General features: G+C 44.9%; 1 protein-coding gene across 2 annotated transcripts in view; it reads right to left on the bottom strand.

The window, feature by feature from the left end:
• CDC42BPG (CDC42 binding protein kinase gamma) overlaps positions 1 to 17,443 on the bottom strand; it is a 73,768-nt gene that overhangs the window by 43,815 nt on the left and 12,510 nt on the right. For both annotated transcript variants that reach the window (XM_039359894.1, XM_039359895.1), the window contains exons 2-6: positions 7,105 to 7,196; positions 5,294 to 5,377; positions 4,306 to 4,401; positions 2,197 to 2,345; positions 1,087 to 1,180 (exon numbers count right to left, since the gene is read on the bottom strand). In XM_039359894.1, coding sequence (XP_039215828.1) covers positions 1,087 to 1,180; positions 2,197 to 2,345; positions 4,306 to 4,401; positions 5,294 to 5,377; positions 7,105 to 7,196 — 515 coding nt within the window. The remainder of the gene's footprint in view (positions 1 to 1,086; positions 1,181 to 2,196; positions 2,346 to 4,305; positions 4,402 to 5,293; positions 5,378 to 7,104; positions 7,197 to 17,443) is intronic.

Raw genomic sequence — 17,443 nt, 5'->3', positions numbered from 1 at the left:
GTTCTCAAACTCGGCCACTTTTGAAAGGTGGGCCTCAACTCCCAGAATTCCCCAGACAGCACGGAATTCTGGGAGTTGACGTGCACACATCTTAAAAGTGGCCAAGGTGGAAAAATGTCGCTTTATACAAATGCTTATTTATTTGTAGCAGATCTGATGCTTGATGTGTTACATGTCAACATGTGTTATCATTTGACACACAAACACACTCCTCGCTGTGTCCCTCCCCGTAGACCCCAAATTTGGCTATTTTTCAGAACCAGCTTCACTCTGTACCTCGTTTAACTGTAAACCTGGCATAACTGTAAACCTGGCTTAGTATTAAATCAGGTTTAGAGCTAAGCCAGGCTTAGCTCCAAACCTGGTTCACCTCTAAACCTAGCTTGGCTTACACTGAACCTGTCTTAATTCTGAACCTGGCTTAGCTCTAAACCTCTTAATTCTGAACCTGGCTTAGTTCTAAACCTGTCTTAATTCTGAACCTGGCTTAGCTCTAAACCTGTCTTAATTCTGAACCTGTCTTAGTTCTAAACCTGGCTTAATTCTGAACTGGTTTAGCTCTAAACCTGGCTTAACTAAAGCTGGCTTAATTCTGAACCTGGCTTAGCTCTAAACCTGGCTTAATTCTCAACTGGCTTAGCCCTAAACCTGACTTAATTCTGAACTGGCTTAGCTCTAAACCTGGCTTAATTCTCAACTGGCTTAGCTCTAAAGCTAGCTTAATTCTGAACTGGCTTAGCTCTAAACCCGGCTTCATTCTGAACCTGGCTTAGCTCTAAACCTGGCTTAATTTTAAACCTGGTTTAACTCATTTAATTAAGCTGGCTTAATTCTAAACTTGGGTGTGCTCTAAACTTGGTCTTAGTTTAACAAAACGTGCCACATGCAGCTAAACAGACCATCTTCAGGAAATGAACTGGCTCCCACTCAAGCTGGTGCCCACAACACACTGGCAAAGACCCTACCCTCTTCGTGCTGACGCTTGTGTACTGCCTGGGTCCGCTATCTACCCCATCACCATCCAGGCCAGCCTTCCCCAATCAGGGCTACGACCCTGATCGCCACCCGACCCCAGGCCAAGCTCACCGTGCCATCCGGAGCCAGGCGAAGGCAGGAGCCAAAGTCAGCCAGACGGATGTGCCCGCTGGTGTCAATCAGGATATTGTCCGGTTTGATATCTCTGTGGGGGGAAGGGCCAGCCTTGGTAAGTGGTGGGACCTCAGAAAAGTAGGGTTGGGGGACTGGAGTAATGTGGGGCCCTCAGGAAAGGACCAGGTGACCACCCCTCAAGCATGGGGGGGGGTTTGTGGGCTTTTATGGACCAAGTGGAGGAAAAGTGGGCAAGCTGGTCAGTTCTCAGCTTCTTTCCAACCTAACATCAGGGATTCCCAGCCAGGGCGATCTCTGGGTGGGGGTCTGCAAATATGGTGAAAACAACCTACGACGGTGGTTACAACATCTCTGTGTGATTTTTCTCCCTCGCTTTCAGTAATCCTCCCTGGAAATCACTAAGCAGGGAGAAAGCAGTGTGTAGGGTAAGGGGTTGTTTGTTTGTTTGTTTGTTTGTTTGTTTGTTTGTTTGACTGACTGACTGACTGACTGACTTCAGTAGCCACACATCTCAGTAAATGACTCTGGGCAGTTTACAACTGCTGGAATTGGGTATGTCTAGTTTAATGAAGAGAAGGACGAAGGGTGACATGATAGTAGGGCTCCAATATCTCAGGGGCTGCCCCAAAGAAGGGGGAGTCAAGCTGTTCTCCAAAGTATCAGAAGGCAGGACAAGAAGCAACGGATGGAAACTCATCAAGGAGAGAATCAACCCAGAACGAAGGAGAAACTTCCTGACCGTGAGAACAATTAGCCAGTGGAACCACCTGCCTCCAGAAATTGTGAGTGCTCCATCACTGGAATTTTTTTTAGAAGAGGTTGGACAGTCATTTGTTTCAAATGGAATAGGGTTTCCTGCCTGAGCAGGGGGTTGGACTAGATGACCTCCGAGGTCTGTTCTGTTCTACAACAGTTGTAAGTGTGAAAAACGGTCAGTAACTTTGAATGGTCACTAAACAAACTGTGGTAAGTTGAGGACAATCTGTGAAGTGCAAGTGTGCAGTCACAAGTCATCTTGTGGCTTTCCGACCCACCCCAAGGACCCTCCCAATCCACGGCCAAGGTTGACAGGTAGAAGAAACTTACCTGTGGACATACTGGAGCTGGTGGAGGGAATGGATGGCCAGGACCATCTCTGCCAGGTAGAAGCAGGCCATGTCTTCGGGCAGACGGTCCTCAAACTTGCTCAGCAAGGTGAGTAGGTCTCCTCCGGCGTAATAATCCATCACCAGATACTGGCAAAAGAACCACCAACCTCTAGCACAGCAGTTCTCAAGTTGTCTGCAGCGAAGGCAAGCTGTCTGGAAGCTTCCACCTCTCCCTGCTGAGCAACTACTAAAAATGTAAGGAAAAGAGGGCCAGGGGTGGGAGGTGGGAGGCCGGCGGGCGCAGGGAGGGTTGCTGGCACGCGTGGGGCCCGGCGGGTGCCTTACCTCCCTTGGGCTGGGCCAGATGGTGGCCCAGCCAATGGTTGCCCTGCGCTGTCTCTGCCGCTTGCCAGCTACGCCTCGGCCGGTGCAGGGGACGGCACCACGCATGCGTGGCGCTCCCGGGCAGGGAAAGTCCTCGACTTACAACCAGTTGGGTAGTCCTCGACTTACGACCGGTTGGGTAGTCCTCGACTTACGACCAGTTGGGGGTCGCGACATTAAAAAGGTTGAGAACCACTGCTCTAGCATCCCTTCCCAACCTGTGTTCTGCAAGTCTGGACTTCAACTCCCAGAATCCCCCAGTCAGCGAGGTGCTTGCTGAGAATTCTGGGAGCTGAAGTTCACACCTTCCCGTAGGTTGGGGAAGGTGAGGTGAACACAGAAGCCTGCGTGGCCCATTAACTGAATGAACTGAAGCCGTTTCCTCCCTGACTTTCAGATAATGGCAGCTTCCGAGGATGTTTTGGTCCAAAATCTCACTTAGTGGAGAGACTGCAAAGCCCAGCATCCTCAGCCTGCACTGCCAACAGAATTGTGGGATACTATTTGCACATGGGTCAGAATGTAGAATAGTGTTCTCAATCTGGGAAGCTTTAAGACAGGTGGACTTCAATTCCCAGAATTGTGCTGTCTAGAGAATTCTGGGAATTGAAGTCCCCCCACCTTCCCTCTCCTGTCTTAAAGCTGCCCAGATTGAAAAAACACTGCTGAGGAAAATCAGCCTTTGCCAATCTCTTATTTTCACCTTAGGTTCACCTGGTTACCTCAGGCTGCATTTAGAACCTGAAGGTAGTGGCCTTTTCAGGTTTCTAGTCCATTGTGAAGAAAGATGCTACAAATCAAACTGCTGAGCCAGATGACATTCAATTGTTACTAGATTTACTGACTCGATGTTCTTCCAAAGACAGACCACATTTTGGGGAGCAGGGCATCAAGAGACTTTTTTTAGAGTTGAATGCTAGAATTGGGCAGTCATAATCAGTGGTTAGAGAGGTGACAGGTGAATTTTCTGAAATTTTCCAGAGAAATGACAAAATTTCCAGCTCTTTTAGCAGCAACACCACAAATGCTCCTGATTGGAAGGGTTGGGCTTGAGAGAGGATGTACCATGGAAGAAAAAACATTCACCCTCATATTCCTTCATGTGCACACATGCACAACACCCTCGTTCACATGTAACCTCATAGCTAAATCTCTATGCTTGCAAGATACAAGCAACTGGCTGAATGCACATTTTTTTCCTTTTTTTTAATTCAAAAGATTAAAATGCAAAATTCAAAAGAAAAAAAAACATGGAACAAAGATGAAACAAAACTAGACAAGAACATTTAAAAAATGTGAATTGAAAAGAACAAAAATCAAAAACCCTAATTATCCCTCTTAGTTGAACATTAACAAATCTGTTGCAACAATCATAGCTTCCATCACTTTGAAAGGACGTCCAAAATTTTACCAGCTTCTACATCGATTGGCACCTGACAATCTTGATTCACACCACACACAAAACCTGTAACTTGGAACCCAGGCTAGGTTTAACGTGTCATGTGAATGGAGGAAATCAGGTCTGCAAAGCAAATACCCAATTCAGATGCCAAAATTGGGCCAAAAGCCATTACACAAAGCACCTTTCTCTGATCACTTCATCCCTATTCTCCATCCCAGAGAAGGAAACCACCAATGCCAGTTCCCAACAGATCGACATCCAAGAGGAAACCCAGTTCAAAATTTCCTGCCCCACAGGATTCGAAAACGTGTCCCATCTTACCAGGTAGTGCTCGTCCTGGAAGGCGTAATGCAACGTGGTAATCCACTGCCGATCTCCGTGCACGAGGACATCTCGTTCCTCTCGGAAACAAGCCGTCTGAAAGGAGACAGGTAGAAAATGTGGCGCTGGGTGCAAATCTCTGCTTACACCTTATCCCTCTGCTATCCAGGTGCAGACAAAGTGTACAGGTAGTCCTCAACTTACGACCACATTTGGGACTGGAATTTTGATTGCAAGTCAGTGTGGTCGTAAGTCAAGGGTGATTTGTCGTGATGCGGTCGTTAAATGGAACAGTCAAGTGAGACATCACGTGAATGTGACTTGCCACCTTCCCTGTCAGCTTCCCCATTGACTTTGCTGATCGGAAACTGGCTGGGAAAGTCACAAGCACTATAAAATATGAATATGAAAGCAATTAATGAATAACTTTAATAAACTAATAAAATCACCTTAATAAATCCGAATTATGAAAATAATTCTTTGGCTCCTTGGTTAGGATTTGAATTGTTAAGTTTTCACCAGTCTTCGATTGTGAATCTAACTGTTCATTACCCACAATAATCATTTAAATGTATATGCTGAGTCTCGATAACTCTGTGTGGCTCACAACAAAGAAAGAAATTACAATAATTTAATTTTAATTCAAAGAAGAGGCGGGTCTTTGTTGTGTGTATGGCAGGGCTGACGTCCCCTTTTTCCCATCTTCCTACAACCAACCAGCCCACCTGATGGCTAAGAAAGTTTCTGGGTTTATGAAACGAAGGAATCAATGAAAATTAGAGGGTAGCCGGGGATCCCCAAAACAGCCAGATTCCATATCTGTCATTTTCTTGACAGTGGCAGAAAAATGCTTTCCTACTGCCTTTCTCCAGCTGCTTTTCCGGGCTAGCTTAGTGATCTCCTAGTGGTCTCCCATCTAACCCTAACTTGTTCAGATCATTTTTTTTTGACTTTGGCAGATGGGATTTCATGGCAAGGGAATCGGCACCTCGGCTCTTTTCAGCATTTCCCATTTGTGCAGGATCTTCATGGCGTAAATTTTCTCCGTCTGCCTCATCCGCACGACGGCCACCTGTGGGGAGAGAGCAGGACAGAGATGGGGGGGCAGAATAAGAATGCAGAATCATAGAATAACTGAGCTGGAGGAGAACCCTGGAGGTCATCTACTCCAACCCTGTGTTCAAGCAGGAGATCCTATACCATTCTACATAAATGTAGTGTTGGAGTGCCCACAACTTCTGGTGGCCAGTTGTTCCACCGATTAATTGTTCTCACTGTCAGAAAGTTTCTTCTTAGTTCCAGGTTGCTTCTCTCCTTGATTAGCTTCTATCCATTACTTCTTGTCCTGCCTTCAGGTGTTTTGGAGACTAGTGGACGCTCCCCTCTTCTTTGTGGCAGCCCCTCAAATATTAGAAGAAGGCTATCATGTCACTCTTTCATCAGACTAGACCAGGGGTAGGCAACCTTGGCTCTTTTATGACTCGTGGACTTCAATTCCCAGAATTCCTGGCTCAGGAATTCTGGGAGTTGAAGTCCACGAGTCATAAAAGAGCCAAGGTTGCCTACTCCTGGACTAGACAGACCCAATTCCTGCAACTGTTCTTCACGTGTTTTATCCTCCAGTTCTCATCTTTGTTGCTCTTCTCTGCACTCTTTCCAGAGTCTCAACATGTTTTTTTTCTATCGGGGTCATCAGAATTGGACACAATATTCCAAGTGTGGTCTGAGCAGTGCAGTATAAAATGGTGCTAGCACTTCATATGACCTTGATCCAATTAACAATTAACCAGTGAACAATTAATCAGTGGGAAGGCTTGCTTTCAGAAGTTGTGGGTGCTCCAACACTGGAGGTTTTCAAGAAGAGACTGGACAGCCATTTGTCCAAAATAGTACAAGGTCTCCTGCTTGAGCAGAGGGTTGGTCTAGAAGACCTCCAAGGTCCCTTCCAATTCTGTTCTTCTGATACTATCCTTCTGTTCATGCAACCTTTGCTTCGGTGGACCCAGTTTTTGCCCCTCTGCAAATACCCCAGCCACCAATAGTGGGAAGGTCTTGGTCAGTGTTTCTGCTTAGGACATTGCGTGAACCCAGCCAGATCTAGTGCACAGTGCAAGGCCAGAAAAATGAGTACAGGTAAGTCCTCAACATATAACCATAACTGAGACTGATATTTCTGTTGCTGAGCCAGATGGTTAAGTGAATCAGGCCCGGTATTATGATTATGATTATTATTATTTTGCCATGGTTGATAAGTGAATCATTGCAATTGTTAAGTGAATCCAGCTTCCGCCCGTCACGTCGGAAGCTGGCTGGGAAAGCCGTAAATGATGATAACATGAGTCCAGGACAGTGGTTCTCAACCTGTGGGTCGGGACCCCGTTTGGGGTCGAATGACCATTTCACAGGGGTCGCCAAACAAGGCTGTCCGCCATTTTTTCCCCCTTTTCTTTGGCCACGCCCCTGGCACCCGGTTATGTATAGGTGGTTGGGGGGTCACCACAATATGGGGAACTGTATTATGGGGTCGCGGCATTAGAAAGGTTGAGAACCACTGATCCAGGATAAGGCAAATGTCATAAATCATAAGCCAGTCGCCAAGTGCCCCAATTTGGATCATGTGACCGGGGAGGATGCATAAGTGTGAGGATCATTATTAAGTCACTTTTTTCAACGTTGAATGTAATGCAAGTCAGGCCACAGTGTGAATGCAAGCATCTCGTGACATGGCTTGGGGGGGGGGTACCCCAAAGTGCCTCCAGAGTGAGCTATGGCTTTAAATCCCCCGCTTCCGGGACTCACCTCACCAAAGGCTCCTCTCCCGATCACCTTTAGGATCTCAAAGTCTTCACGACGCAAACTCAGCTGTTTCGCACGGGCAACCAACGGGGAGGCTTGAGAGAGAAGAAATAAAACAAAAAACAAAAACTCGTTTTACGGAGTCATTCGCCACAATGGCACCAGCCGAAAACCTGCTGAACCGGATGCATTCGAGATCCAGCCGTTCTGCCGTGTCAAGCTTGATTCATTTTAAACTTGGTTAGTTTTTTTCTGTAGCCCGTTTGGTGCTTGGGCGACTCAGGCGCCCCCAGAAGAGAGTTAATTCTTGTACTCACATAAGGAACCTGCCAGGCCCAGCTACAAAACGTCTAAGTTTGTTCTAATTTTTACATCGGTTTTTAAAGTTTGCCTGCTTCACATAATAACGTTAACCTGGCTATTGGTTGCTCCGGCTTCACACAAATGCAAGGCCCAGCTCTTCAGACGAACCAAGCCCTGGTTTTCTTGGCAGCAACATGGAATGGATTTGCCCATTGCTTTCTTCTGGGCTGGGCTGTTTTTGCTTTGTGGAATACATAGCCTAGCTCATATCCAGGTGATCGCCTGGTGGCCTCCGCTCCAAATCCCTTCCAATCCTTAGCTAAATTTGGTTTGGCTACTCTAAAGAAAAGAAAAAACAGGGGTGACATGATAGCAGCGTTCCAGTATTTGAGGGGCTGCCCCAAAGAAGAGGGAGTCAAGCGATTCTCCAAAGCGCCTGAAGGCAAGACGAGACGCAACGGATGGAAACTAATCAAGGAGAGAAGCAACCTGGAACTAAGGAGAAACTTCCTGATAGTTAGAACAATTAACCAGTGGAACAACCTGCCTCCAGAAGTGGTGAATGCTCCAACCCTGGAGATTTTAAAGAAGAGACTAAAGAGTCACTTGTCTGAAATGGCATAGGTTCTCCTGCTTGAGCAGGGGGCTGGACTAGAAGACCTCCAAGGTCCCTTCCAACTCTATTCTATTCTTTTTTTAAAAAAGTTTTATTAGTTTTTATAAGGTTAAGGGTAGAATGGGGTCAGGGTTGGGGTTGGGGATAGGGTCTCCCCAGGTAACATTTTTGATATTTAGCAAACAGCATATTGTCTGGGTATATATATTTAAACAACAATAATATAGTAATAGATAACAGTAATAGATATAGTTAATTATCGTAGGCAATATTAATTAATCACTCCATGGTGTTCTTCTTGCTAATATGTATTCAAAATTACATATCACATTCCTTTCTCTCTGAATTGTTTTTCCAGCCATTGATAAAAATTATTCTATGTTCTAAAGTAAACTGAACTTTCTTTCTCTTTAATCTCTAAAGTCAATCTATCCATTTCTGTGCACTCTAGAATTTTTTTAATTAATACTTCTTCAGTTGGTAAGTTTTCATTTTTCCAATATTGGGCAAATACAATTCTTGCTGCTGTTAATACATGTAATATTAGATATCCGCTCCCCTTCTCGTAGTTAGCTCCTATTATTCCTAACAGAAACAATTCTGGTTTAAGTCTATTTGTTTTTTTGGTCTATTCTATTCTATTCTATTCTATTCTATTCTATTCTACTCTACTCTACTCTATTCCATTCCATATTTTCTATTCTATTCTATTCTATTCTATTCTATTCTATTCTATTCTATTCTATTCTATTCTATTCTATTCTATTCCATATTTAAGCTGCAGAACAGGGAGTTTCTCAACTCTGGCAGTTTTAAAATGTGAAGTCCATATATTAATCTTAAAGCATGCTGGCTAGGGAATTCTGGGAGTTGAAGTCCACAGATCTCAGAGCATGCTGGTAGGGGAATTCTGGGAAGTCCATATATTAATCTTTTTTTTTTTTTTATTGAAATTTTTCAAAAGTTTTACAAATGACTGGCTGGGAAATAATATACATGAATAATATATACTAAAAAAGGAGTTAAAGATAGAATCATTAAAAATGTATATATATAAAAAAGAAAAAGAAGAAAGAAAGAAAGAAAAAACACATTACAAATTATAAAAAGTCCATATCCAAACCATTTTTCCCATACCGCAAAAAATGAGATTGCTCGAAAGCCGAAATCTTTGCCTGCTCCATTCTTGTAAAGTAGGCCCTTCTTCCAATATTGTCTAGGCCCTTGGGGCTTCCAAAAGCTAGAGTCCTTCCTGCTGCTCTTCTTTCTTCCCTGAGAGATGCTGGAAGCACAGAAGCCGCGGTGGGAACATAATTCTTCCAAAGATGCCAATCGTACGTAAGAGACCTTGTCCATATTTACTTTCCTTATACCTTCTATGCATGCCGAGGTATAGCAGCCTTTTATAATACTTTCTCCACACTCTTAGCAAAGAGTCTTATAATATGAGACTTAAAAACCCAATCCACTTTTTTATTAAATATTAAATAGGCATGCCATCTAGGTCCCAGCCTTCCAAATGAAGGTTAAATTCGCTAATCAATGTCAATACTACAGCATCATAATACAATTTCATATTTGGACCTGAGTGAAAATGCATTATTTTAAGTTTCCTTGGTTTTTTCCTGCCCAAACAAATTTATTAATACCTTTTTGCCATTCATCTAAATTACGTTTGTTCTTTAAGATAGTGCAACTGGGAGTTGAAGTCCACTTGTCTCCAAACTGATGAGACCGAGAAACCCTGCTCTAACCACTAGGCCCTTGGGGCTTCCAAAAGCTAGAGTCCTTCCTGCTGCTCTTCTTTCTTCCCTGAGAGATGCTGGAAGCACAGAAGCCGCGGTGGGAACTATAGTGAATCGACCCATTCTCCTGCCCACAGCCGCTCGGCCGCTGCCCTGGGTGGGTCGGGCGGATGGTGTGTCCTGTCCTGCCTGGCTTGGTGAACCTGCTCTCCCCATCTAGGAGAAGGCCACCTCCCCACCGCCCTGCTTCGGTCAGAGCAAGAAAGCCACTGTCCTCGGTGCAGCTTGGAGAACCACCGCTTGACTGGTTGCTATGGGGAAAAAAATAAAATCAAGCTTCTAGTCCTTAAGGTGACAGACAGCCCCCCAGTGGGCCAAACCAGATTCATAAAGGAGAGGTGGGGAGACCTCTGGGCCCTTTGCAACCTGTCTGAAACGATATTCTTGAGCAGGGGGTTGGACTAGAAGACCTCCAAGGTCCCTTCCAGGTCTATTCTGATTGACTGATTTGTGGTTGTAAGTAAAGGACTACCGGTACTGTCCTCATTGTATATATCCAGAAGTTTCAGCTAATATATATATATAATCCGTGTTAGATGATCAGGCAAAAGGTGGCTTCTTTTAGAAGATAACATTACAGTCGGCCGTTAGAAAAGGCACCAAGCAGTGATCCCTCTGTCTGCAAGAGAGCCTGGAGCTTACTTCATTCCAGGAAATATTAGCATCAAGTGTGCTTTTGTTTGATCAGAAAACAATCAAACACTTCCCCTTGGAAATCCATGTGTGATAGAATTAAATCAGCTCCTTTCAACACTCATTAGCTGGTGTGGGGTGGTTTTTTTGTTTTGTTTTTTAACCCTTGGTGGTTGTTTATTTGGCTTATATCTTGCAACTCAGTTTACCTAACCTGCTTAATCTAGATCAGATCAAGGGACACCAGGTGCATTCATACACCATACCGCTCCAATTCCGTAGGGGAAATCTGATTTGGGGGATGGAGATGATCCACCCAAAATTTCCATTGCCAAGTGAGACATTGTCAAATGAGTCTTCCCCATTTTACAACCTTTCTCACCACAGTTGACTTTGCTGGTCGGACGGTCGCAAAAAGGGGATCACGTGACCCTGGGACACGGCAACCGTCATAAATATGAGCCAGTTGCCAAGCATCCAGATTTTGATCACGTGGCCACGGGGATGCCACCAACGGTCGTTAAGTGTGAAAAACGGTCATACGTCGTTTTTGTCAGTGATATGTTGTAACTTTGAACGGTCACTAAACAAATAGCAATAAGTTGAGGATTAACTGTATTTGCCAATCGGAAATATTTCACTAGAGTGAGGTTTACAGTATTTTGTAAGCCAGACTCAAAAAAAGCAGATGTTTCTTCCTGATTGGGTTAATTTGCTGTGTGATCCTCGTTGATCTTAGCTAGTCGCTGGGCAGGTACCAGTAGTCCTCGACCTATGACGATTCGCTTAGGGACCATCTGAAGTTGGGATCAGAACTTCCACTGCCAAGTGATGCAGTTGTTCAATGCTGTTAAGAGTCGTTCAGAAATGAGATGGGTGGCAAATAAATTTAATAATAATAAAATGTGACTTATGACCGTTTTTCACCCTTACGACCTTTCTAGCATCCCCAGGATCGTGTGATCAAAGTTCAGACGCTTGGCAATTGACTCATATTTACGACGGTCACAGCATCCCAGGGTCACGTGATCCCCTTTTGCGACCTTCTGTCAAGCAACGTCAGTGGGGAAGCTGGATTCGCTTAACAACCGTGTGACTAGCTTAATAACTGCAGTGCTTCACTTAGCAATTGAAGCAAGAAAGTCTGTAAAATGGAGCCAAACTCACTTAACAAATGTCTCACTTAATCACAGAAATTGTGGGCTCAATTGTGGTCGTACGTCGAGGATGACCTGCAACTATCTTGTGACTTCAGGATGCAGCAACCGTTATTTATAAATACACGCCCAAGTTTTAATCCCTTGACCGTGGGAATGCTGCAACAGTCGTAACTCAGTTTTTCAGTGCCATCACAACTTTGAACGGCCGTTAAACAAATGGTCGTAATTCGAGGACTACCCGCGTTCAGCAAAGGCATAGCCAGCATTGGTTTCCAGCGCGGTGGCGGAACGGAGCAGCCCAGACACCCCGTGCACAACGGTGGGAACCTCTCCTCCCTGGTTTGCTGGGTCTTGTGAATTTGGATCCGGCTCTTCGACTCTCAAAATCCTTTTGGATCTTGACGGACAACTCGGCTCACGCCCAGACAGGCCCCATCAAACCAGCCAGACGACATTCCTCCAGCAACCAGCAGGGTGGGGACCATGCCGAGATTGAGTCCTGGGTTCGCTAAAGTGACAAAACTCTTCCTTCTGGGTCATGCCCCCCCCCACTCCAAAACAGTGTTGGATCCGGTCCCGAGTGCGAATGAGCAGCCCCTGTGCACAGCCCTCCTTAGGTCTCTGTCTGGTTGCATTGCCGGTTCGGCAAAGAGCAGCGAAATCCGCTGGATTTGAAGACAAACTGCTGGGAGTTTTGGGCCCTTCTCTCAGGTTCCACAATTCCTGTTTCACATGGTTCAGGTTGCTAAATGTCCTCGTTTTGTGGTTAATTTCTGATCCACAACAGAGGTAGTCCTTGACTTATGACCACAACTGAGCCCCAAAATGTATGTTGTCAAGGGAGAAATGTGTTAAGTGAGTTTTGCCCCGTTTTACAACTTTTCTTGCCACAATTGTTAAGAGTTGGTAAATTAGTCACATGGTCGTTAAGTGAGTCCGCTTTTCCCATTGACTTTGCTTGTCAGAAGGTCGCAAAAGGGGATCACGTGACTCCGGGATGCAGCAACCGTCATAAATGGAAGTGAGTTGTCAAGCATCCCAATATAAATCAGATGGGGATGCTACAACGGTCGTAAGTGTGAAAAACGGTCATAGGTCACATTTTTCAGTGCCATTGTAACTTTGAACGGTCACTAAATGAACTGTTGTAAGTCGAGGACCAGCAGTACCTTGAGTACTAACCGTATAGTCCTGGCACTGTAATTCCTTGGTTCACGTTGTCTACTTCTACATAGATAGATTTTGAAAAGAAGCAAAACCAAAATAAACATAAGTCTACTTCTACATAGATTTATGTTTATTTTGGTTTTGCTTCTTTTCAAAATGGCTCAGAATTGGGCAATTTCCTATAAATTTAATAAATTACATTGTATAATAATAATAATAGTAGTAAAGTTGGAAGGGACCTTGGAGGTCATCTAGTCCAACCCCCTGCTCGGGCAGGAAACCCTACACCATTTCGGACAAATGGCTGTCCAGTCTCTTCTTAAAAACTTCCAGTGTTGGAGCATTTACTGCTTCTGGAGGCAGGTTGTTCCACTGATTAATTGTTCTCACTGTCAGAAGTTTCTCCTAGTTGGTTGCACAGTAAGCCAAATGTTGAGGCTGGATTTGGCCTCTGGAGTCCTGCCCCAGGACCTGGGATAGGCAGATGTGGATCTTTGATGGGGTTAAAAGCAGGATGGAAGCTGTTCCAAGTACAACTGCCTTTTGCAATTGATTGACATGGATTTTGACAATGCCGGTCCTTTGTTGATCCAAATCAAACTGCCTTTGCAATTGACTGATGGAGATTTTGTCAATGCCAGTCAAATGCAAAAGGCAGCCTTACTCAGAACAGCAAGTGACTTCTTCCTTAGTTCCTATTTGGCCACTCTGGGTGTCAAAGGAGATCCAAGGATTGGGTGCTTCCTCATTTGGCACCCTCAACCATTGTTACCTGATGCTGTTGTATTGTGTCTCTGATGCTGTCTCTCCATCTTCTTCTGGGTCTGCCTCGTGTTCTTTGATCTTCTTCTCTTTCTGTATATGCTTTGTAAGATATGGAATCCCATGACATCCTCTCTAAGGTGAGCAAACAACTTTATTTGCTGTTTTACTTTGTGCAGGTAGTCCTTCACTTACAACAGTTGATTTAGTGACCAATCGAAGTTACAACGGTGCTGGAAAAAGTGACTGATGACCATTTTTCACACATACAACATTTGCAGAGTCCTCATGGTCACATGATCAAACTTCAGATGCTTGGCAACTGGCATGTCCTTATGACGGTTGCAGTGTCCCCAGGATCACGCGATCCCCTTTTGCGACCTTCTCACAAGCAAAGTCAATGGGGGAAGCCGGATTCACTTAACAACCATGCGACCAATTCAACTTCTGTGTCAGAATCCAATTATATTTCATCTTTAATTATCAAATATAGAAACTCCCAATTCTGCCTTCTCTGGATTCTGCCATAAGAGGGAGAGAAGGGGGAGAACAAAGGGGCTTTATGGCCCTCACTTCCTTCAGTATACTTCAAGGAGCTGAATGCTGAATGTGTGTTTATTGTAACCTCAAAGCATTAGCACCAAAGAACCTTACCATAACAAAGAAGGGTATTTGCCTTTCATGTAGTTATCTGAAGTCTCCATCCAGACGGAAGAAAAAAGGGGGTGGAATTGTGATACCTGAAACTATCACTGGAAGGGGGGTTGATTGGGTGGGACTACTGGGGAACCCCTTAAAACCTTGAATGGGAGGGCTTGGACCCCAAGTCCTGTCTAGCACGCCTGCAACCACTTCTTCTTAATAAAGGATTCCTGTTGGAAGAATTATTCCAAGAGTTCTGTCTTCTTAAGATGCAAAGTGGGGTGGGTCCTTACATTAGACAGGACTTGATCATTAGATTCATTTAACCACCGTGGCAAGAACGGTCATAAAATGGGGCAAAATTCACTCAACAACTATCTCGCTCAGCCACAGAATTGTAGCAGAATTATGAACACATGCCAAGGACTACCTGTAGTTTAAAATTGGTTCTATGCCGATTCTTCCTCTTACGATCTCATTTCTGATTTTAGCAATTGACTGGCATTGACAAAAACCCTCATCAGTCAATTGCAAAATATGATTCTTATTTGCTGCTTGGGGGGGGGGCTCTCCTTCATTCACAGTAAAATCCACGACAACCAATCCACAAAATGGGAACGTAGATTAACAAGATAACAGAGCTGGAAGGGACCTTGGAGGTCTTCTAGTCCAACCCCCTGCTCGAAGCAGGAGACCCTAGATTCAGACAGGTGGTTGTCCAGTCTCTTCTTGAAAACCTCCAGTGATGGGAGCATCCACAACTTCTGGTGGCAAGCTGTTCCACTGGTTAATTGTTCTCACTGTTAGGATGTTTCTCCTTAATTCCAGGTTGCTTCTCTCCCTCCATTGTTTCTTGTCCTTCCCTCTGGTGCTTTGGTGAATAGGTTGACTCCCTCGTCTTTGTGGCAGCCCCTCCAATATTGGAACACTGCTATCATCTCACCCCTATTTCTTCTTTTCACCAGACTAGACATACCCAATTCCTGCAACCGTTCTTCATTTGTTTTAGCCCCCAGTCCCCTGATCATCTTTGTTTCTAAAGTCTCAACATCTTTTTATAATATGGTGACCAAAACTGGATGCAGTATTCCAAGGGTGTTCTTATCAAGGCGTTATAAAGTGGTACTAACACTTCATGTGATCTTGATTCTATGCCTCTGTTTATACAACCAAGGATTGTATTAGCTTTTTTTGGCAGCTGCCACACAAGGCTGGCTCATTCTGAAGTGACCATCCACTGTGACTCCCAGGTCCCTCTCACAGTCACAGCTTTTGAGCCAGGATTCACCTAACCTGTACCTAGACAGATTAGATCAGTGGTTCTCAACCTGTGGGTCGGGACCCCATTTGGGGTCGAACGACCATTTCACGGGGGTCGCCAAACAACGCAGTCTGCCATTTTCCCCCCCTTTTCCTTAGCTGTGCTACTCCCTTTTATTCTATTGGCTTTTGAAAGCCAATAGAATAGACTCTCTTGAATAGAGTCTAATTCTATTGGCTTTCAAAAGCCAATAGGAATTGTCCAGGCTGTCTCTGCCCTGCTGAGCCCGCCAAAAGTCCCATTCTGCAAACGGTGCTGCACCAGTTGAGTAGTCCTCGACTTACGACCGGTTGAGTAGTCCTCGACTTACGACCGGTTGGGGGGGGTCGCGGCATTAAAAAGGTTGAGAACCACTGGATTAGATACAGAAACAAGAGGTGATGGCAGGACTTTTTCTAATCACAGCTGCTTCGTTTGCTCCCCTCCCACCTGGCAACACCGCCCTACTCCAACTGAGAAGCTGCTCGCAACCCAGACCCACCAAAGCAGGTTCGCCTTGCCAGGTTGCCGGGCTGACGGGGACAACAAACATTTGGGCTGTGCGTTTTCCCCTGCAGTGATGCACCAGCCTCCAATCACGGGCCAAGACAGGAATGAATCCTGCTGCTGGAATTTGAACTCTTTCGAGGAGCAGCTGAGGGTGGGTGGGAAGGGTGGGATGGCCCCACGTCATTTGGATATGACTGTACCCACAAGCACGCGTGCACTCTCCCGGTGACAGTGAAGGAGAAATACAGGCACAGGGCTCAGAGCAGCTCACCTGCAACACAGGTAGCATGTTTCTGCGTCAACACCCGCCCACTTTACTTCCAGGAGGGGCAAAAGAGTCAAAATGGCAGCCACCGCACCATCAAAAGTTGGCCTGTTTTTAAAAATGGGCACAGCATCGTCACACCATTGGGGAGCCTCATCCTGGCTCTCTTTTGGTTTGTTTTGGGTTTTTTTTTGTACTTTTAAAATACAGGTAGTCCTCAACTTATGACCACAATTGAGCCCAAAATTTGTATTGCTAAGCGAGATAACTGTTAAGTGAATTTTGCCCCATTTCATGACTTTCCTTGCCACAGTTGTTAAGGGAATCACTGCAGTTGTTAAGTTAGTGGCATAGTTGTTAAGTAAATCCGGCTTCCTCTTTGACTTTGCTCGTCAGAAGGTTGCAAAAGGGGATCACATGGCCCCGGGACTCGGCAACCATCGTAAATATGAGTCAGTTGCCAAGCGTCCAAATTTTGATCACGTGACCAGGTGAATACTGCAACGGTCATAAGTGTGAAAAGCGATCATAAGTCACTTTTTTCAGTGCCATTGTAACTGTCGTAAGTCGAGGATTATTTGTAGTAGTAGTAGTAGTAGTAGTACTGATAGTAACAACAACAACAACAATAATAATAAAGTTGGAAAGGACCTTGGAGGTCATCTAGTCCAACCCCCTGCTCAGGCAGGAAACCCTATACCATTTCAGACAAATGGACTGTCCAGTTTCTTCTTAAAAACTTCCAATGTTGGTGCATTCACCGCTTCTGGAGGCAGGTGGTTCCACTGGTTAATTGTTCTAACTGTTGGGAAGTTTCTCCTTAGTTCTAGGTTGCTTCTCTCTTTGGTTAATTTCCATCCGTTGCTTCTTGTCCTGCCTTCAGGCGCTTTGGAGAATAGCTAGACTCCCTCTTCTTTGGGGCAGCCCCTGAGATATTGGAATACTGTTATCATGTCCCCCCTCGTCCTTCTCTTCGTTAAACTAGACATACCCAATTCCAGCAACTGTTCCTTATATGTTTTAGCCTCCAGTCCCCTAATCATCTTTGTTGCTCTTCTCTGTACTCTTTCTAGAGTCTCAACATCTTTTTTACATCGTGGTGACCAAAACTGGATGCAGTATTCCAAATGTAGCCTTACTAAGGCATTGTAAAGTGGTATTAATACTTCACGTGATCTT

This window comes from Crotalus tigris, unplaced genomic scaffold, assembly GCF_016545835.1.
Source record: "Crotalus tigris isolate CLP2741 ecotype Arizona unplaced genomic scaffold, ASM1654583v1 scf7180000019143.106728444:792265, whole genome shotgun sequence".
Lineage (NCBI taxonomy): Eukaryota > Metazoa > Chordata > Lepidosauria > Squamata > Viperidae > Crotalus > Crotalus tigris.
This window is presented reverse-complemented; position numbering and strand designations above follow the sequence as displayed.